The 22,932-nt window shown below is 44.1% G+C and overlaps 1 protein-coding gene across 3 annotated transcripts in view; it reads left to right on the top strand.

Annotated features, from left to right (window-relative positions):
* The window catches only part of ERN1 (endoplasmic reticulum to nucleus signaling 1), an 80,567-nt gene that overhangs the window by 11,308 nt on the left and 46,327 nt on the right, over nucleotides 1-22,932 (top strand). The window contains exons 1-3 of one of the 3 annotated variants that reach the window (XM_074320866.1): nucleotides 10,713-10,807; nucleotides 12,461-12,496; nucleotides 15,393-15,513. In XM_074320866.1, the coding sequence (XP_074176967.1) occupies nucleotides 10,733-10,807; nucleotides 12,461-12,496; nucleotides 15,393-15,513 (232 nt within the window). In that variant the 5' untranslated portion in view covers nucleotides 10,713-10,732. Of the gene's footprint in view, nucleotides 1-10,712; nucleotides 10,808-12,460; nucleotides 12,497-15,392; nucleotides 15,514-22,932 lie in introns of those variants that run through there. The other 2 variants (XM_019732980.2, XM_019732982.2) reach the window with 2 other exon arrangements.

Below are 22,932 nucleotides of genomic sequence, written 5' to 3'. Positions count from 1 at the left end.
ATCTACTTGGCAGAGACAGATAAGACATCGTGGTAAATACACACAGAATGTGAGAAGGTGATAAAATTCTACGGAAAGAAACAAAATAGAGTGTAGAGCAAGGGAGACGGGGGCCTGGAAGTTGCCACCATAATGAGCTGTGATTTCATTAGGTGTCGCTTCCCTGTCCTGTAGGGCCCAGCCAATGTGTGGGGCCCTCCCTGACCAGTGTCCTGTCCTAGACGAGAGCCCTTCCCGCCAGCCCTCCCAGTGGCATCGCATCTTTTAATGTTGGGGTTAATGTACAGGTCTGTACTCCAGTTTGTTTCTCATCCAATCTTCTGGAGGACTGGTGTTGACAGCTCACATATGATTGAAAATCCTGAGCAAATATGAGATATTGAGTGTGACTTGTCAATTCTTTTTATTTTTATTTTTTTTTTTTTTAAGATTTTATGGGGGAACGGGAACAGGACTTTATTGGGGAACAGTGTGTACTTCCAGGCCTTTTTTCCAAGTCAAGTTGTCCTTTCAGTCTTAGCTGTGGAGGGCGCAGCTCAGCTCCAGGTCCAGTTGCCGTTGCTAGTTGCAGGGGGTGCAGCCCACCATCCCTTGCGGGAGTCGAACCGGCATCCTTGTGGTTGAGAGGACACGCTCCAACCAACTGAGCCATCTGGGAGGCAGCTCAGCTCGAGGTGCCGTGTTCAATCTTAGTTGCAGGGGGCGCTGCCCACCATCCCTTGCGGGACTCGAGGAATCGAACTGGCAACCTTGTGGTTGAGAGGATGCGCTCCAACCAACTGAGCCATCCGGGAGCTCAGAGGCAGCTCAGCTCAAGGTGCCGCATTCAATGTTAGTTGCAGGGGGCAGAGCCCACCATCCCTTGTGGGAATCGAGGAATCGAACTGGCAACCTTGTGGTTGAGAGCCCACTGGCCCATGTGGGAATCAAACCGGCAGCCTTTGGAGTTAGGAGCATGGAGCTCTAACCGCCTGAGCCACCGGGCCGGCCACTGTTGTCAATTCTTAATGACAACATAACGAGAGGAAATTGAAAATTGTGTCAGGGAAATCTCAGAAACCCGTAGGACTCAGGGGTGAGAGCCAGCAATTCCTTGATTTTTGTGATGCCTCTTCTCCCAAACACACATGTGGTATATACAGTAAGTAACCCTTAACATTGTCAACAGGTTCTGCGACTTTAAGCAAAACTGTGCATAACAAAACCAGTTTTACCAAGGCTAATATAAGCAAGAGTTAAGTTTCTATGGCATCTCATCAGTGTTAAAATAAAACAACATTATTCGAGGAGCTGCTTGCTGTATGTATGTATTTTTTACAAACAAAATTAGATGTTGTTTTCTCACTGTGGAAGTATTTATAAGATCTCCAGATAAATTCAAATACTGCCAGAAAAGTGTAAACCTGGTTTCAGGGAATCTCCAACCTCAGGCACCACCTGTCTCTGAACAATCCAGTGGCCTTCTCCTATAGTTAGTTCTGTTAGGGTTCATTTTCCACCTGCTGTGGTCTGGTTTTGCAAAGCAGAAAACGGTTTCCTTTACACACAGAGATTAAGAACAAATTTATCTGTAGTTTTGTTATTCAGCTGACTGGGAACCAAACCACAGTTGCTTCTAAAACCAACCCTAAATCATCTTTCTTGGTCCGATGGGTTCAGTACTTGGAAATCTCTGGGGCTTACCGTACCTGGGTAAAGTTCAATCACTTATCTGATTTGTGGTTTGGAGAAGAGTAGAGATCTCCCTTTCAGTTTAGGAGTTGGTTGGTTTTAGAGTCTATAGCATGTTCTGTGTTTCCTCGAAAATAAGACGTAGCTGGACCATCAGCTCTAATGTGTCTTTTGGAGCAAAAAGTAATATAAGACTCAGTCTTATTTTAATATAGTATAAAACTGGGTATAATATAATATAATATAATATAATATAATATAATATAATATAATATAATATAATATCAGACCAGGTCTTATAATAATTTTTGCTCCAAAAGATGCATTAGAGCGGATGGCCCAGCTACGTCTTATTTTTGGGGAAACAGGATACTATTCTTGGGAGTCACCTGCCTCCTCCCACATAACATTAGTTGATTTCTGTGGTGTTTCTCCTCCCCCCCCTCCCCACCCTGAATCTTAAAGTGAATCAGATTGTTACTAATTTCCAATGTTGCAATATTTCAAGATAAGTGGAGACACTGGGCTGTTGAAAGACCAGGATTGGGGGTGACTGTGTCCAAAGGCGTTGCGACTTCTGAGCTCTCTCACATTCTTGGGTGGGTTGGGGCATGTTTTGACTGGTTGGGGCTAAAGCCTGTGGAGAGATGACAAATCATGGACCATCACACTTCTGAGCTAAAAGCCATATCCAACCCCGTCTTCTTACTTTATAACATCAGCTACTTCTGCCGGGAAAAATTTAAGGACTTGCCCAGAGCCTGAATCAAGACACATAGCCTGTGTCCCGTCCATCTTCTTTCAACTTCATTCATGACCACCCCCTCCCCCCACCCCCAAAACCCACATCTGTTGAGCATGTGCCAGGCTCGTGGGGATACCTGAGGAACTTTGGATTTTTTTAACGTGGGGTTTTGCGAGGATGACTAACAGGCTTTGAAGTTACACAAACACAGGATAAGCCAAGGAGTGCGAAGAAGGCCTGAGCGGGAAGTGTGGGCTCAGAATCGTAGGGAACTGCTGTGGGCAAGGCCTGGGCACACCGCCAACTCAGCCTTTGGGAGGCATGGTCGTGGAACCTGCGGTCTCCCCTTGGGAAGCACTGTGTCTCTGCTAGGTGGTAAGCTCCTTACGGGCAGGAGTTTTACAGGCCTTACACAGAACAGGACCGTTCTTCCTGTGTATCTGTAGGTTAAAAGAGAGTCCAGCCTAGAAAGGGAGGGTTGAAATAAGTGAACTAGCAAGTAAGTTAGACATGGAAGAGTCAGCCAACAGGAAGAGGTGTGAAACAGGGAGTGCCTGGAAGAGATTGATAAGTCCTTCAGATCCTCGCCAACCTTCTTGAGTAATATGAAATCGTGATCCAGAGACTTACTTTGTTCTATATGGTTAGAACCCCCATGATTCTACCTATTGTAGCAAAAATAACCTGGAACTGACTCTGGGTCCTGGGGAGAGGCACCCTGGGAGAATAAAAAGCAAGGAGGGGTATGTTTCAGTCCTTGGGCCTTCAGAGGGAGCTTTCTGATCTGTGCGTGGTGGCTGGCCAGAGAAGTCCCTCAGACGAGGAGACTCAAAGCAAGACCCCTTGCGATGGAGTTCGTTCTGCAGGCCACATTTCATCACAAGAGAGTTATTAAACTCTCCCATGAAGTTTTGGTGTGTGACGCTCATACTCAGCTGTAAGGCAGCCAAGCAACACCCGTCTAACGTTAATATAAATTAAAACACCAGAGAAGACTCACCTAGGTTGTGAACACAGATCAACCCTTCACCTTAGAGGACTGTTTTTTTTTCCTCCAGGTTTGCTTTGTATCAATATGGACAGCACTCCTTCCTACTTTTTCTGTAAGCTGCATACGTCAAAAGACATGTAAAGAAGATTCTGATTCTTGTGACCCACTCTTTGTGAGGGCACACTTGGTGTCTGCCTGCGTCCCCAGCCCCGCCTTGTCCCATTGTCCCCTCTGCTTTCCCCAGCAGCAGTGGCCCACTAGCAAACACAGTAAATTATCGTCAGTCCCAGGGCCTTTGTATAGGCTGTTCCCCTCTGCCCAGGAAAGTCTTCCCTTTCTCCCCCACTTCCTATAGATATTAACTCAAATGTCATTCCTTTCAGGAAAACCTTTGACACAGTAATCCCTTATCCCCCGCAACATAAGACCAAATCACCTTCTCCTGTTATGCTCTCATGGTTCCCTGTATGTCTCTGTCATAGCACTTACTGCAACTTGTCACGCTGTTTGTGTGATTATTTGACTCCTGTGGTTCCTGTAAGCTCCATGAAGACAGGAATCAGATCTCTGTAGTGATTAGATCCTAGTGTCTTTCACAGTTCTTGATTAATCATCCTAATAACTGACACTTACATGGCGTTCACTGTATACTGGATACTGTTCTAAGAGCTTTATGTATATTAACTCATTTAAATCTCCCAGCAACTCTTTGAAATAGGTATTATTATTATCCCCATTTTTTACAAGTGAGAAAACAGAGAGGTAAGTGACTGCCCAGGGTGGTCTGGCTCCAGAGTTCACCCTTCTAACAACCACATTATACTGGCCAGGCACTACACTAAGGCTTAACAGATAAATACCGAGGGTGCCAAAAAAATGTATACACGTTTTAAGAGATGTTATGTGTGTCTTACTTTTCAAAGTTGAATTGAATTACGGTAGCAATGTGTCGTATGATGCTCGCTCAAAAGATGGCATTAATCATGCGACAGGCAGGACAGTCAAAGAAAATGGCAGAAGCATGGTTGTCATTCGAGGAGCTCAAGACCATTTTAAAGTGGTATTTGAAATTCGAGAACATTGTGGAAGTACAGCGACAATGGAGGTGTGAGTATGCAACAGAACCTCCAACACACAGGCCTAACAATTGCACGCATTCGTGATAAGTTTGAGAGGCCTGGTACTGTATGAAGAAATTGAAACAGCAAGCACAGTGATACAAGTAGACACTTGGTCAAAGTTGCTCAAGCAGTAGTTCGCTGTAATCAGAAGTGTCTGGACGCTGATGGGAACCACTTTGAACACCTCTTGTAATTGCAGAAGTCAAACGTGACTTGTATTCATCTTTTGTCGTCGGTATATATTGAATATTACAATTGTAATACGGTTTTTTTCCTTTCTTAAAATGTGTACATTTTTTTGGCACCCTCTGTATGTGTTGAATTGTTAAGCATCATCAGAAAATGAAGGGTACTACGTAAGGGATTTTCCAGATAATTCAAATACAATCCCAGCACATAAAATGTCCTGTTTGGTGAAAATCTTTTCGACAATTATACTCTTCTTCCTTCTTAAACACCACAAACCAAATACATTTTAACCTTTTCTTAATTGTTCCAGATTGTCATCAGCAGCTATTGCATTATTGCCGTCTGTCCATGAGGGGAAGAGATGAGGAGCGATTGAGGTTTGAGTCAGAGTGAGTGGATGGTCAGGTTTTTGAGTTTACTTTCCACTGGTGTCTTTGGCTACCACCAATTTCTTCAATGAAACAATCTTCCCTAATAGTTACGTAATTTTTTGAAAAATCTTAATATTAATTTTGTTTCCTCAGCAGTTAAAGAGATTGCTATTTTTCAGTTTTCAAAAGAAAAACCAGATTTGGAAGCTTAGCCACCTTGCCCCACAGTTCAGAGGCCCACGTAAGCCACTTTTCTGACCTGGAGAGATTGACAGTAAGAGTGCATGACCTCCAGACCAGTCACTACAGGATGGTGACTGTAGGAAGAGCGATCCCTGGGAAAATGGAGCCCTTTGGCAGTAGAGTGTGTCCTATAAAAGCACGTCCCCTCCCCCATTCCTGCCTGGGCAGCCATTTTTCCTTTCTCAGGAGGGAGTGCTGTTCTCCTTGGTATCTGAAAGGGCTTCTTCCTTGAACCCAAAGGCTTGGTATCTCCTTTTCAGGCATTCTTTCCTGCCTCTGTTTCCTGCCTGCCCCTTGATAAGCTGGAGGAAGCTGCGTTACTTGATCTTGCTTCGTGCTTGTTTTCGACGTCCTCAGTTTTCACACCACAACTCTGTAGATTTGGTTGTGCCAACACGGCCTTCCATACAGTCTTTTAGGCTTTCCTGTCTCTGCCCAAATGTGTGAGAATTGCATAGAGATGTTTACATTTGCCTCTCAGAGGAGTCTGGGAAATAGAAACCTATGCTGAAATTATGGAAATCTGGGGGCATAAGATTTTTTTCACATGAAAACGTCAATATTCAGAGCCGCGTTGCCTTCCTGTTTTGTGAGCATCAGTTCCCGCGAAGTGAAGCCGTCATGGCTGACGGCGTGCGGCTCGTCAGTGTGTGGTTGGTCATTAAAATGGTCCTTGCTGTTCAAAGGAGTTGTCTTGTGCTCATCAGTGGTGTAGGTTTCCTTGGCATTGGCATTGAAAGAATGACTCACTTCATCAAAGGAACTGGCAGGGGCTGCTGTGTCGTCTCCATCATCAGCAAAGAGCTTTTCCTTTTTTTAAGCCATTAGAACTGAGCTGGATAAATGTGTATTGCAGGAATTTTTTTTGTGGTGGCTAAGGCCGTGACCTTTGACTTTCTGTGGTGTTATTCCCACCCACTTAGATCTACAGTGGGATCTCGGGAATTTTTACCCAGAACATTTGTCTTTTAAAGACCCCACCCTGTATAATTTGCAGTGCCGTTTGGTACGTTGGGTGTGTATATAGAATCTATAGTTTACATTTTGGTCTCATCCCAAAGATCCTACCCCCGCCTGAGAGCCGAGTGCTGGTCTGCCCCAGCAGGATTCAGAGGGGAGCTCCAGGCCCGAAGTAATTTAAGGTTATGGTTCTCAGAGCACCATGATTTAAAGTATTGAAATTATAGTGTGGTGTAGTGGGCAAAGGACCAGACAGGGAGACGGAGACTTTGGGTCCAGTCCTGTGTCTACGGTGAACTGTGGTGCCTTGAGCAAGTCACTTCACCTCTCTGGGCCTTGACTTCCTGTCCTGTGAATGAGGGGCTTAGGTATAGTGATCTCTTCAGCCCTTTTCATCTCTAAAATAACCTATCTCAGAAGCTGTTAACAGTCCTACTGTTTGATCTGGGTCATAGGGAGCCATATGGACTTCAGTGACTCTCCAGCGAATTGGAGATGGGAAGGCCGTCTGGTGGACTGGGCCAGTAGGGAAGTGGGTAATCCTCAAATGGACTTCAAACAATGGGGATTCTGGCTAGGGGAAGTCAGTCTGGCCAGGTATCTCAACTGCAGGTGAATTGCATAGTGTTTCACTTCTCATAAACCTTCGCAACATCTGGCAAGCGTGGATGGCAATTATGTCATAAATGCAGTTGTTTGTAGATAATTTTTATTTAACTAGAGCCTGTATCCACTTTCTACTTGACCCTTCTATTCCCCTTCCCCACCAAAAGAATTCTCTGACCAAGTGTAAAAAGCAAAATGGACAGTTTCAGATTAGGTGCTATTATCAGGACTGAAAAATTTGCTATCTAATCGAGTCTTTCTTTTTCCCCTTGGGGTTTTCATATCAGGACTTCCTAACAGTACGTTTAACTACAGATGAATATATGTACTCGAATGGATCAAATCTGACTTCTTATAAGACTGATAGTCAGGAATTTTTAGTCTAAATGAGACCTTGATTAGCTTAGTTTGTTTATGATGCTACTTCCTTAAGGTAAGTGAGCTAACAGGTTTCTCAGTTTTTATAGACCTAAACTGACGCTCTTTCGTTTTAGTGAGACAACAATATAATTGTGGCAATCCCTACCTTCTAAATCTCAACCTCTAAATGACTGTGAAAGCTTGAGTTTTAGTTTTCATACCTACAAATTGCTTAGGGACCTTCGGGATTTGATACCACCTTCAGCACAGGGCTTGCTTTCTTGACCTGTGTGGTGAAAGGTTTCATGGAACACCTTTCATGCCCAAATGTATTTCTTCCTCCCATGGTGCCAATATCAATTGATGGCGGAGGGACCATGAAGAACAAGGGAACTGCCAGGTGCTTGAACATAGACACTTAGCCTGGGGCCCCAAAACCAGTTTGGGGGAAATATAGTCACCTGTTGTGAAATTAGCATACCATTGTGCTCAGGAATAAAGTGGATTTAAGAGGAACCTTTTATCAGACCCATTGAAGGAGTAGTCTAACTGAAGAATTGTAACTGTTTGGGGTGGTGGTTAATTACACCACACACAAGAATTGCCACAAATACTTAGTTTAGCTCTCTCAGTTGCTTAGTTTGGAAACCACACAGTGCTGTTCAGTTAGTGCTGTGCTTGCCCTTTACTGCTTCCCAACCAAACGCTTGACTCCCATCCAAAGCAAATGACATGGTTACCTTTGTTGACTTAATATCAGGAAACATAATAGCCAGTGGGCTGCTTAGAAGGAACTAGTGTATAGTTGATGGATTGTTGCTGACCTACACGGAGATCAAGAAAGTATTACAGAATTTGGAATGATTCTAGTAGACTGAAATCATTAAAACATAGGCACAATTAAACAAGAGAAGTCTCTTAATATCACCAGTGTTTTAATTCTGTTCTTAATAATCTTTATCCCAATTCAGTAGGCAGAAGATGAGACACAATGAGTTTTCTGTGTCACTGTGTACAGATGGCTGCTTAGACCTGCCTGTATTTGGGGAAGAGTACTTTACTGTTGGATCAGGTGTATAAATGAGATGGGGGTTGGAGAGCAGGGTTTGATTAGGATAAAAATCTTTGTTGTATCGGTCGAATCACACCTTTACATAAGATACCTTCAAAGGGAGGCCTTTGGGAGCTGCTGGTTTAGCCCCCTCTCCTGATCGGGATAAGGCTTATACTTATGTGGGCTCTGTTTTTCAACAAGAGACCTTTATGTATTGGGTGTGTGTTGGCATTTACTGGGCACTAATTTCAGTCTTACGCTGCTTTGGTGAATTCTTGATGGTTTTTTGGCCATCACTGGGCACAGTCTTCTACCTTGTGATCAAGTGGCATTAGAATGACAGTACTCTGCTGGGTACTTTTGTAAAGAAGCCAGAATTGCAAAGAGTCAGGCTTTGTTGGAGTTTATAATCTGAAGTAGACACAGTTGCAGCAAATAGAAGAATGGTAGACACATATGTCCTTTTTTTTTTTTTTTTTAAAGATTTTATTGGGGAAGGGGAACAGGACTTTTATTGGGGAACAGTGTGTACTTCCAGGCCCTTTTTTCCAAGTCAAGTTGTTGTCCTTTCAGTCCTAGCTGCAGAGGTCGCAGCTCAGCTCCAGGTCCAGTCGCCGTTTCCAGCTGCAGGGGGCACAGCCCACCATCCCTTGCGGGACTCGTGGAATTGAACCGGCAACCTTGTGGTTGAGAGGACGCACCCCAACCAACCAAGCCATCCGGGAGGCAGCTCAGCTCAAGGTGCCGTGCTCAATCCCAGTTGCAGGGGGCGCTGCCCACCATCCCCCGCGGGATTCGAGGAATCGAACTGGCAACCCTGTGGTTGAGAGCCCACCGGCTCATGCGGGAATCGAACCGGCAGCCTTTGGCCTTTGGAGTCAGGAGCATGGCGCTCCAACCACCTGAGCCACCGGGCCGGCCCCCAGACATATGTCCTTTTTAAAATATCATTTAGTGCCTGCCAAGGGACTATGTCACAGAATACTATTTTGAGGTGCTTCCTGCTGAATTGACATATTAATGCATGAGTTGACTTGATTTTTGTGTGTGTGTGAGAAGCGCTATAGTACTGGTTTCCCATTATGGCACACCCGGAAGTGTTTTACTGATATCTCTTAAAATCAGTTCATCCATCCTGTGGTTTTCACTAATTATAGCCATGGGAACAATGAATGCCCTTCTCACCTCTGAGCAGTGTTGCTAAATTAATAATTATAAGTTCTGATTCCTTAGCACATTCTAATCCATTTGAAATCTATTCCACATTTGGTGACATGAAGCTTTAATTGTTCTCAAGATTTTTGTGTCCTAAGTCATAGTAAAACAAAATACCTTGGAAATCTTTCTTAGATAATCCTTCATTCACTTGCATACTTGTTTTAAGTCTTACCTGTAATACCATAATGTGTAGTATATTCATTAACCAAAATGAACTCTGAAGTCACTACACCTTCCTTTTACCTCTGTGGCCACTGTCCGGTAGATTTGAGCCCTGGCAAGGAGCCTTTGCACTGCAGAAGGCAGACTGGGTGTTGATGGCAGGTTGTAGGTTCCAGGAATTTACGGACATACTACATTGTGTAATAATATTCTATGGAAACATGCCAATATTCTTGCTAGAGTTATAGTTTAGTTTGGAGGAAGGGTTTTATTAACCTTAAATAAATAAAACTAAAGTTAGGATTACACAATATAACAGTAATCCAATGAACATAGAGGAAACATTATTTAAAACAAAACAAGACAACAAAAAAACCAACCTCTGAACAAATCCTGGAAATTGGTGTGTTACTCCTAAAAGAAAAAAAATACCATTTTTTTATTAGCCAAATTATTGTATTCTAATGTTATTATAAATACTGTGGTCTGTTGGAGTGGAGGTAGGGGAGGGGAGAACATTCACAGAAAAGATTTTTATTTTAACTATTTGTACTGTTTTTACTTACCCTACTAAACTAACACTACAGTATTGCCATATAAATTTAACTTTTGGAGATGTTCCATTGGATTTGACTTGATCGATTGGCAGGCCGCCTGAGAAGTGTATGGCTCTCCTGTTCACAGTGTGTGTGTGTGTACACCTTTTTGGGGGGAGTGCGATGCATCAGTTTTGTAAATAGAACCGATAAGCTGTGTATGAGACACGTGTGTACATGGCACTTCTTCCCACTCACTTGGAGATGAAAGGTCTGTGCTATTTTTATTAACCTTATTTCTGACCCTTGTTATTAGGTAGTCATTTAACTGTGGACCATTTCTTGAAACGTGAGTCTGAAATTTAAGAATTGTGTTTCTCTGGTAAATGCAGCATTCCTGAAAGCCCTGCTGAGGAGCAGTGGGCATTGCTGTGTTCTGAATCTTAGAGGGAGCTGGCAGTGTGCCTCGCGGCTGTTCTCCCTCGAGGGCCAGGGGTGAGTGGAAATGAGCAGTCCCTCCAGTGACAGACGTGGCAAGACACCAAGGCCAGGGGCTTTGCTGCTGGTTCTCCAGCCACTGGTGAGCCGCCTCCTGGCCTGACCCATCCCCAGTACTAGTTAGAAATGGGGGGCTTTTGTTAGAGGCTGTTTCATTCATTTATATGTGGCTTAACCACATACCTGTCCCTTGTCCATAATGCTCTTTACCGGAGACTTTTTCTAAACAAAGGTATTTCAGAACTCATTTTGGAAAAAATTTTTTTCTTACCTGAAATATAAGGAGTTGAATTAATGCACGTGCAACTAATAATTAGCTGAGTTTAGAATACTAGAGAATGAAACTGTCGGCGACTTAACTGTTTAATCATCCGTGTAAGTGGTTGGTAGTCGCTTCCAGGTCTTTGTTGTGAAGGCAAAGTGAGCGGTGCATCTTATGAACCGGTGTAGCTGCCGGACTCTGTGAAACCTTGCTGTATAATCCGAACGTTGACCGTGAGGATCCAGCCCCAGGATGGCGTTTGTTCTCACGGGTGGGAGACTCTTCATATCCCAGCTGAGCAGGCCTGCAGTGAAGACTGCTTTACCACTGCATCAACCCAAGTGAAATAAGCTGGTTTGACCAGCAGCCACTGCGCCGGCACCATCTGCCCTGAATTGCCAGGCTTCATTGTCCTCAGGCTGGGCGTTTCCAGAATTGTTATCTCAGGGTCACCTCGTGTGAGAGGACGTATGCCAGACTTCCATGAGGACCAGTTAGCAAATGGATGTCTCGTTTTAGGCTAGGCTAGGTTACCCGCCATTACCATGCTCCCCTCCCACGGGGCTACTGTGCTTACTCTTAGAAGTCACCATCGAAGCCAGGAGTATATGTCCCACTAGCTAGAAAAATGGGTCAGATTCCAGGTAGTCAACTTGAAGCACATCTGCAGAATCAGCATTTTCTTTCCATTTTTCAGGCTCTCTGGAAACTAGTGTGTATATACCTGTACATCCTGTTGCCATTTCATCCATCATAGAGAAAAGGGACTGAAATGGCTGAGTGGAGGTAATGTGCAAGGTCATTACTGTGACGCAGTGATTTTAGATGTTCAGGAACAAATAGTTCTCAGCGGTGCTCAGTATCGCAAAGCTAGAAGCTTATTTAATTCATGTGAGTTATAGCAACTATCTTTGAAGGCAAGCATTTTCATGCTTTAAAAAAATGCCAAGGTAGAGAAATTTTGTAATATGAATTTGCCTTCTGAGAGAATAACTGTTCAGAGTGGCTCTCGGGCCATTCTAATTTGAAACCTCCGAGAGCCTTCAAAAAGGAAAAATCCTTTGGTGTGATAGGGTTTGTGACATCACTGCAGATGTTGTGATTAACTGTCAATGCTCTCAGTTGCTAAATTCAACATCTAGCCCAACCTGGTATTTCTGAGATTTTTTAGATGACTATGTTACTTATGTGATTAGGATTTATTTCGATTCACTGACCGACCATAGACAATTGCTCTTCCTGTGATTTCCAAGCTGCTCAGACATGCAGGTGGCTTTTGTTTCCACACTAGTAGTGAAGCAGCACTGATATATTTTATTAAACATTAGCCCTTTTTAATAGTCATATTGTGTTAAGATATTTTTTGGGCATTTAGTTCATTCTAATTGTATTATAGGGTTTTATAACAGCAGCAAAACTTTTCTGTTCTTGGATGCACACATCTTACCGGAGACCTCTGTGTTTCTAACTCAGGTCCCTTGTCTGCTGGACGTTAATGATCAAAAGTGGGTGAGTTGTCTAATGTCCTGACACGGAAAACGCTTCGCCTGGAACTTAGCCTGGAACTTGTCGAAATTTCTTTATATTCCAGCTTCTCTTCTACCTGCTAACCTGTCCATCTCCTTCCTACTTTATGAAAAATTCATTGTAGATTACATGATCACATTAGAGAAAACTTAGAAAATAGAGGAGCAAAAGCTATTGCTATAATTTTGCACTGTAATTTTTCCTGTGTATGTATTTTAACAGCTCTGTGTGCATGTACGTGTGTATGTTAGGACTCTATTCCTTGTGAGCAACAGAAACCTAGTTCCAACAAGCTTCAGCAAAGAGGGGAATTTATTGTAAGGATGGGGTGTCTCTGAGCCAAGGACAGGAACTTGGTGAGGCCTGAGGAGCAGTGGAAGGCAGGCTACACTCTCCCAGTCTTTCGGCTGTGGTGTTTGTTTCAGTCTTCTTTCTCTGCTTCTGCCTGTCTTTCTCTCTAGCATCCAGTTGTTTTCCACATAGAGGAAAACGTATTCATAGAAATCTCCCAAGTTTAAATTCGTATCACATCATCCGTCCAGAGAGTGCAACTTAATTCTTTTGTGATCCCAAGACCTATTGTACAAAATAGTGGTTCCTGGGGTAACTATTTGATAGGTGGAGGGGGGCTCAGCAGGGATTTCCACCTCTTGGCTCCAGGCACGCATCCATCTTCCCTTTTTATTCATTCAGTCCCCAAATTGCCTCCACCTAACGTAATCCTGCCGTCTCACATCAAGCTGCAAACCCACCCCCTTTCTCAATGGTGGACAGCCCTAAGTCTCGTTTAGCTGCAGCCCCAGTGGTCTTGGCATAGGCCACTGTTCTCCAGGCCAGGCCCTCTGGGTGATGTACTCTCCTCTAGTTCAGGTGTGACAAGGTCCAGGAGAGGCTTGTCACCATCTCTTCCCTGGGCGTCAAAATAATTGTAACCACCCCCTGAACAGTTGGTGTACATAACCTCTGGATTGCCAGCTAGGGCAGGCACCACCCTTGAGGCTTTTATTTTCCTAGCCAGGTCAAAATAAGACTGATTTCTTATTTCCAAAGATGGAATTCAAGGCAGACTCATCCTCCTCGAGTTTAAGTCTTTACGCAGAGAATAGACTCAGCAGGCAGTGATGGAGCTTGCTGTTGTTTCCCCCATTCCGCTGAGTGGGCCCTGGCTCTGGGTAAAGTAAAGGGGGGAACTTCTCCCCCTTCCAGGCCAGGCACAGGCAAGAAGAGATGAGAGGAGCCAGGTTCTGACAGATGCTTCGCCCCCTCTGCCAGTTGGTCTGCACCATGGAAGAGGAAGGCAGGCCCTGCAGTGTTTGTCCTGCCCCTTCACGTTGCCCTGGAGATAGCCACTGGGCTTTCGCTTCTAAGGGGTTAACTAGGTGACATCCCGGCTCTTACCAAGAGTGAAAGGTATTTGGGGGTCAGGCTCCCATGCGCAAGTAACCCCCCAGTCTTTTAGGTTCGGTGCTAAAATCCAACCATATTTTTAAAATAGCATTTGTGTCAAAATTCAAGCTGTCTCAGTATAAAAAAGTTGGGCTGTTTTTAATTCAACACCTACAGGGACCAGTTAATTTGCGGGACAGTATAGTGACAAAGGAAGAGAAAATCTCAATACAAGGTCGCATTGCTGAATGTGCCCATACCTCAAAAAGATGGTCCTAGGAAACCTTACCAGCTGTCACCTGCACGTGTGTGCAGTGCACACACACACACACACACACACACACACACACACACACACCTACTCCCATGGAAACCATGTAGACGAGGCTTCAGTTCCTAGCAAAGCTAGAGGACAGGCAAACCAAAAAAAAAGAAAATCTGTCCAGAATAAATATAAATACAGTGTACATTAAATTTTGGATTCTGTATTTTTCATGTGATGATGTATACAAGCATTTTTCTCTATTGTAAATTTTCCCATGTGCTCTTTTCTTGATTGCATAATATTCCATTGAGTGATGTGTCATAATTTATTTCAGCCATTTAGATATTGGAAATTCAGATCTCTCTAGTTTTTTGTGTTCATAAATGGGATGTAATGAATATCATTGTGCACAGAACTTTTTTTTTACCATATCTGTAGTTTTTAGGATATAGAAGTAGAATTACAGAATTAAAAATATGAACACTTTAATGCTTTCCAGAAAGACTGCACTGAACTTATTTTCATTGCCACCAGGAATAGGTGAGAAAGTGAATTTCACTATCTTTGGCTATTTTCTTTAAAAATATATGTTTTTAATTCATTGAACATAAAAGGTACATTTTAATTTAAACTGTATTTTGATTATGAGGAGCTATTTGGATTATATTTTTTATACATTTTCTTTTATAACATGTCTCTTTTGATATTTTGGTGTTTAATTATCATATATACTCTTTATATGAGAGCTTTTTTCCTATTTTGTTTTAAACATTGTCCCCTAATTCTTTGCCTTTTAAAATTTTGTAAGTGCGTAGGGGTATGTGTAGGTATGTTGGCATTCTTTTCTATCATGGAGTCTTGCAAGATGACTAGGTTTTAGAAAGTGAAATATAACTAAGAGAAGGTCAATATGCTTTCTCCCTCTATTTCAGTGGAGGCTGCTTGTGGATTATTTCTCAATCGATGTGTTAGGTCGTCATGTTAGGTCATAAACATGTCTGTTTGCAGGAAGGATGACCACTTAGATAGAATAAGGTGACCTGGGTTCTAGTCCTGACTCAGCTGTTGTCTAGACATGTGCCCTTGATGGGAATTTAGGCTCTCCCATCTGAGTTTCTTCATCTGTAAGGTGGTGGGGTTTAGAATCTTTTGGGGTGGGGGGTGGTTATACACGCCCAAGGTGACGAATCCTGTTGACCTTGAAGATGCTTCTCCATCTCATTGCAGATTTTTGGAAGTCCCAGCACAGTGACACTTCCTGAAACCTTGTTGTTTGTGTCAACCCTGGATGGAAGTTTGCATGCTGTCAGCAAGAGGACAGGATCGATCAAATGGACTTTAAAAGAAGGTAATTTGGATTTGGTCTGTGGGTGATGTGGACATTTGCTCAGCTGCTTCTGAAGAAACATTCTAGAAAGAGAAAAACAGTTACACGTTATTTAATAAAATAAAAAAGGATAATGGAGTCAAGGAAAGGGAATTATACTCAAAGGGTATGTTTACAGCTTGAATTGTGATAATCTGCTTAGTGCATCAGTTGAAGAGGCATATTTTATCTTTTTGTTTTCTTTTCTTTTGCTTCTGTCCAGATTTCATGTTTAAATGGCTCTAGGCTTTTCTATTAATAATTCTGGCTTGGTGTTTACAAAAGACATGCTGCATTGAATTTTTTTGGTTAAATTCTGATGATTAGCTTCTTGTAATTACAAGAAGGTATATTCTCTAACCACAAATGCCTCATTTGTTTTTATAGAGGCTGGAATAATTGAGGGCTGTAAGATTTGACATTCATCCAAGTTAGCTACTTTATTGGTTCTTTACATTGAGGAAAGCAAAAGACTGAGCTTGTTTCTCATTTAGCAATCTCCCACACTTCCGTTGTATGAGCTTGTCTTCCGATGATAGTTAGAATAGAGTCCTACAGCTGGGAAATTGTATTCGATTTCCAAAGTAATCTTTCTGGGTAAGGCCATGCAAGTCCCAGGATTTAGGTCTTTCAGTGTCATCCCTATTATTCTGTCCAGTAATAATCTCATTTGGCTGTAGATTGAGGTCTGACCGGCATGTTCTCTTTCATCACTAATCTGTGACTCATTATTTTCATGAGCACAGCAAGTGTTTTTCCTTCCTTAATAAAATGTTCCAAAACAGTATTTTAGATGGAAAAATATGGGCATGTGTCAGAACGTCACACGTCACTTGTCAATACGGCAGCAAACCTAGTTACCATCCATAGATGATGGCAGCTTGGGTACCACAGACCGTCCTGCCTCACCTGTCTGGGCCCTGCTTGGATCAGCAAGAACTTTGAGCAGCTGAAAGGACCAGCTCTCAAGAATGAGCGACCACAAGAAGACAGCAGAGCTGCATTTTGGCATTGCACTACAGGCTCCCAGAATGCCATCTGTACTGTCTCTCCTTCATGTTTTTAAGCCCTTTAATATTTTTAAAACAAAAGCAGCGTTGTTTTAATTTCATAATTTCTGATTTCATCCAAAGATAGAAATCAGCAAGTCACAAAAGGATGGTGACTAACATTTTCACTGTTGAGTGTTAAGGCTCTTCCCTCAGTTTCAGTATTTCTAAGGCAGGGCACTTTTGCCCAAGTCACTTCATTCTTCTGCTTTGCTTTTCCCTGCGTGTAGTGTTTTAAATTGATCTTCTCCAAGACTTAATTTCTACAAGTAGCCTCGCTATATCTGGCAAAACTGTGTCCTGCCTTATTTGATACTTAGCCGGACATAAGAGTCAATCTGTTCTCCCCCATAACTTAGAGCTGAAAGAATTTGCCTCCTTTTTATTTCATTTAACACGTGTTTACAGAACCTAGTCTGTGAAAGATACTGTATGGGGCACAAAGAAGAAAAAGATGGTCCTTGCCCTCAAGGAGCCCATAGTCTGGGAGAGAGAAATGACAAGTGCACAGAACTTCCACACAGAGCAGTGTTGTAACCACCTCAGAGAGGTGCCCGGAGCTGCTGGGGAGGGTACAGGAAAGGCTTCGTGAAGCTGGGTGTTGGAGCTGAGCCTTGGTGGGTGGATTGGACTTCAGTCAGGAGGAGTGAGTCCTGGAAAGCAGCAAAGGAGACAGCAGGGAGGAGTTAAAAGACACTTAAAGGAAGAATTAGAGAAATCGCATTAAGGTCGAATAATTTCAAGTAATATTCAATAGGTTCTAAGTCTTGTTTTTCTGAGAATAAACTGGCTTATTTTAGAGAAATTCATCTCTAGCTACCAGTAGAGTCTCTCTCTCTCTCTCTCTCTCTCTCTCTCTCTCTCTCTCTCTCTCTCTCTCTCTCTCTCTCCATATATATATGTTTTTTCCTCTTTCTTCCGCTTTCCTCCCCCCCCACTCCGATTCAAACTGTTGTTTCTAAGTCTAGTTGTGTAGGACACAGTTCCCTGGCCCATGCGGTATTACGAGCCTTGCACTCTCCTCGGGTGAGGCAGTCAGTCACCAGTTGTTGGTTGGCAGCTCATGCAGCTCTTGTCAGCTGCCAGCCACTCATAATGGCTGCTGTCCACTCACGCTGGCCACTGGCCGCTCATGGCAGCCCATGGCAGCACTCAGCAGCCCATGGCAGCACTCAGCAGTCCGCAGCAGCTCACACCAACCTCGGGCTGCTCATGGTAGCCCAGCTCCAGGGAGAGCTGTTGTTCACAATCTTAGTTGTAGAGGGTGCATCTCACTGGCCCATGTGGGAATCGAACCAGTGACCTCAGCGTTAGGAGCACCGCGCTCCAACCACGTGAGCTACCAGGCCGGCCCCAATGTATATTTCTATGCAAAGATTACAGATGGTAATGCATGGAGACCCTGAGTTTTCAGTTCAGTTTTAATCTTGCAATTATAACTAAAGATTTCAAAATTGGTATTTCTAAACCATGGATATGTCAATATATTATGAAGGTATCCAGATATTGTTCTAGGCCCTGAGGATACAACTAGTGAAGGAAACAGACAAAGTCCTTCCCCTCATAGAAGCTTTTGACCCTAATGGGGAAACTGATAAGAAAACAAATGACACAGTGGTTGTAAGAGCTCTGGAGAAAAATAAAGCAGGGAAGTGGGATAGGAACTGCCAGGTTGCAGGGGTCGGGGGTGGGTGGGGTTGCAAATTTAAACAGGCACAGCCCCACTGGGAAGGCTTCATTCGGGAAGAACTCAAGGAAGGAAGGAAGTCTTTAGGCTGAAGGCATAGCAGGGCAAAGGTGGCGTGTGCTTGGCACGGCTGAGGAAAAGCACAGACGTCGGAGCGGAGTAAGTAGGGGAGGAAGGAGAGGACTAAGAGACGAGCTGGGAGGGCCAGTCATGTAGGGGTGCAGCACTCCCTTTACGTAATATTCATTATAAAATGCCCCCACTACTGTCCTGAAATGAAATTTATAGACAGTAACCTACATACACACACAGTTTTAAAGAGCAATAAATTTATTACCCAGTTAGTAATCTGAAGTAATAGGAAAGTAATTTTTAATCACATGTACGTCATTTAACATGCAAATGCTCAGACACATACTCATCTATACGACACTCCACCCCTCAGTGAGTGCGTTGTCTGTTAATGCAGACGGATAAAAATGCAAACGAGGATACCTAATACCTATGGTGACCGGGTTTCCAAGATGGGGAGCAGTTCTTGATAACGTTCCAAACAAAAGTACAACCTTACCTGACTTAGACAGTAGTCCCATTCTGAGAAGATTCAGTGCATAAAATTATACAAAAAGTGCCTTTGTGCTTTTAGGTGAAGCACTTAGGTTGTAGGCTCTGAGAAATATTAAAAGTTTGGGGCCCCTGTGAGTGATTGCGAGAACATCAAAGCAGCCTGCAGATACAGGGCAATCTTGGGCTGTGCAGGGCTACCTAATGTCCCTGGCACCCCCATACTTAGGGCCTATCTCACCCCCAGCAGTCCCTGTGAGCACCAGGAAATGCCCTCAGACTTCCTGAGCACTGCCCAGCAAGCTGTGCACCCCCAGCCCTCCATGGAGACCACTGGTATAGCAGCTGGTGGCTGGTATGAGGACATTGGCTTTTTGGAAGCCATCGGAGGTTTCTGAACAAAGGAGTGCCATGCCCTGGTGTTATGGACTGATGTTTATGTCCCCCAAAAATCCAATGTGATGGCATTTGGAGGTGGAGCCTTGGGGAGGTAATTCATTTGGATGAAGTCATGAGGGAGGGACCCCGTGATGGGATTAGTGTCCCTATGAGAAGAAAAAGAGACCAGAGCACTTGTGCTCTCCACCACGTGAGGACACAGAAGGAGCCCCTCTACAAGTCGGAGAGGGCTCTCACTAGCCCCCAAACATGCTGACACCTGATCTTCGACCTCTAGTCTCCAGAATTGTGAAAAATAAATATCTGTTGTTTAAGCCACGCAGGTTATAGTATTTTGTTATGGAAGCCCGAGCTGACTAAGACACCTGGCCTCCGCTTTACAGGATCAGCAGGTGCTGTGTTAGGACTGAGCTGATGGGCCAGGAGGAAGCAGGAGACCAGGCAGAGGCTACTGCACCAGTCCAGGCAAGGGAGGCCGTGGGCTTGGGCCTGAGTGGCAGCGGGGAAGCAAAGCGAAATGGAAGAAACGTGCCGATGCAAAGACACCTTTAACTCATCAAACTGGGGTTCTGCAGAATATATACCTATTATTCCATCTCATGGTTTCCTAACTGTTTACTTGTTTCAGGGGCCAAAAAACAGGGAGCTTTTTTTTCTTTTTTTTCTTTCCACAGAGTGGTTTTGGCAGGTGCTTTTGTTCCTCACCCAAACATGCGTTGCAGTTCCCAGAAACAGAGATTTCTTACACCATCATGGCAAACTGCACCTAGTACAGAAAACGAGTTTTATTTGTTTTCAGAAACTAATTTGAGCTCTGACATTTTATGCTAGGTGTGATCTTTTTAAGCTGTGATTTTTGTAACTGTAGCTACACCACTGTGTCTTTCTCTGAAATTTCACTAGTGAAGATGGTTGAGTATGTTTTATTTCTGCACTTTCAGCCCAAAGGCAAACTGAGAACGTTGCTGTCATGCTTTATGTTAGATTAGTTTTTCAAAGCTTGCTTTGCCTTGCTGGGGTTGAGAGGACTTTCTTTGGTATTACAGGGACTGGTTTAGGGCTTGGTGTACTCGACTTAAAATACTAGTTAATGCTGACTTTTGACACTCAAATCTTCATCAAATTGCAGGTTACTCTTTACTCCCATCCCCTTCCATGGCACAGAGAACTGGGTCTAATGTAGAACCATTCTTTACTAATCATAAAAATATGCTAACTGTGCAACATGGCTACTTCCCCAGCCAGATGGGCCCCGAATCCTGAGATGTCCCTTGAATGGTTGATATTCGAGAGGTATCTTATGAGGGAAGGATCAGAACAAGACTTGTTATTTGAAATTGGAAGAAAATCTTTCCATATGGGTTTCCCTTTCTTACTGTGCCTCTTCCCAGCCACTTTGGAAAACAGAGGGATTGATGCTCTGCTACTTGATCACCAAGTCCTGGCATGTAGACTGAAGAAGTGTCTCCCAAATCGGACTCCTTGTCCCTGTCCCTCTTGCCGGTGCCTTAGCCAGGCTCTTGACATCCATTTCCCAGATGAATTCGGCAGCTCCCTGACTGCCAGCCGTCCCTGCTGCCTCTTGTTCTCCCATTCACCCACCACACTGCCATCACGCATGCCCTCTGCAAAGACCAATTGCACTGTGCTGCACCCCTGCTCCACTACTCTTGGTGTTGTCTAGAACAGTGCTACTCCAAGTGTGGTCTGCCCACCTGTGTTACCTGTCCACGAGGAGAGAACTACAGAAGGGAGAGGAAGTGTCATCAATGATGGGTTGGAATTGTCATCAGTGGTCCTTCACCACTGTTAGTTTGAGAAGCACTGGTCCACAGGGTCAAATCTAAGCTCCTTAGCATGCATGCAAGGCCCTTCAGAATCCACTCTCTCCCACCTCTCCAGCCTCAATCCCGTTTCTTCCAGTTGGTGCCCCTTGGAGTTGTGGCAGCCACAACTCAGAGACATCGGGCCTTTGCTGATGCTCCCTCCCCACCAGCAGCCTGCAGTGTTGGTCAGGCGCCTGTTCATCTGTTAAGACCCCCTTCCCAGATTACCTCCTTGACTCCTCAAGCAGGGTGAGCCCCTTCCTCATCTGGGTTCTGGAGGCACTTCGTTGAAGCCTCTGCTATGGCACTTCCTCCTTGTGATGGGAATTGTTGCTTACCTTTGTCTTCCTGCTGAATTTCTAACTCCTTGAAGGTAAGGGTCTCTGGACAGCCAGGGATGCTCAGTAAATGTCTGAGACTTCTAACGCTGACTGGGACCCAGAACCCTTCTGACTAGACATCTTTCAGGAGCCCTGAGAAACAGATGAAACCTGACTTTGCCTCCTCAGGATGCGTCATCTGTCACTCATACCATCGCCACAGCAGGCCAGTTCCAGTTTCTGATCTTAGCTTTTTGTGACTTTTTGCAGGAGGTTTTCTCTCCTGTCCTTTAGGCAGTGGGCATTTTGCATTTTGCTCAGAAAGAGTCAGAGTTCTGCCTTCAGAGGTGTGATGGGAAACATAGGGGAAGTTGTGAAAAGGGATGACATTTCATTAATAGTTCTAATCTGTTTTCTCTTAAGGAATGTTCTAGGCTTAAGATATGCATCACCACCTTTCGGCCTCGTGGCTTACGCATAAGAAAAGTGGTTTTTTTGCTGTTTGTTTTGGAGGACTGAAAATTAAGTTTTGTGAGAGAGGATATGAAAGAGGCCTGTTTTGCTTTTGAGTATCTTGAAAATGTGTTTTTTTTCTCTCTCTCTCTCTCTCTCTCTTTTCTTTTTGTATTTTACTACTTACCATGGAAAATTCTAAACATATACAAACATAGAGAATTATATAACGAACTCTCCTATACCCAACTCTCAGCTTCAGCAGTCACCAGCTGGTACCAGATTTCATCTGTACCCCCATTCACGTCCTTCCCTCTTGGGGGATTTGCTTCAGAGCAATGCCTCCCACATTGTGGAGGGGGTCTCGTAGATAGCAGTCACCACACATAGTAGCACAGGTTTCAACTCCAATGGGTGTTTTTGCAGCATTGCTTGGTATGTATCAGAATATGCCTGTGAATGTTGAAGTACAGGGATAAAAAAGATTTTATTGTGGAAGGGGAACAGGACTTTATTGGGGAACAGTGTGTACTTCCAGGACCTTCTCCAAGTCAAGTTGTTCTTTCAATCTTAGTTGTGGAGGGCGCAGCTCAGTTCTCAGTTCTATTGTTAGTTGCAGGGGGCACAGCCCACCATTCCTTGCAGGAGTCGAATGGGCGACCCTGTGGTTGAGAGGACGCACTCCAACCAACTGAACCATCCAGGAGCTCAGTGGCATCTCAGCTCAAGGTGCCCTGTTCAATCTTAGTTGCAGGGGACGCAGCCGAGGAATCGAACCGGCAACCTGTGGTTGAGAACCCACTGCCCCATGTGGGAATCAAACCGGCAGCCTTCGGCATTAGGAGCACGGCGCTCCAACTGCCTGAGCCACCAGGTCGGCCCTAAAGTACCTCTTTTGGCTGTGACGTAGTTACTTGTCCTTTTGTTCATCTTGGGACGACGGTGCAAGGCTTGATGGCACCCCACCGCTTAAGAATGCATTCTGTGGACTTACGACGTCCTGACAGGCATTTGGTTGTAGGCCATAGCGTTGGATTCCCTCATCCTCACGCCCCTCTTAATTCCTTCAGGACTGATTATAGCATTCAACGTGCGTTTTCAGA

Source organism: Rhinolophus sinicus, linkage group LG15 (assembly GCF_036562045.2).
Source record: "Rhinolophus sinicus isolate RSC01 linkage group LG15, ASM3656204v1, whole genome shotgun sequence".
Lineage (NCBI taxonomy): Eukaryota > Metazoa > Chordata > Mammalia > Chiroptera > Rhinolophidae > Rhinolophus > Rhinolophus sinicus.
This window is presented reverse-complemented; position numbering and strand designations above follow the sequence as displayed.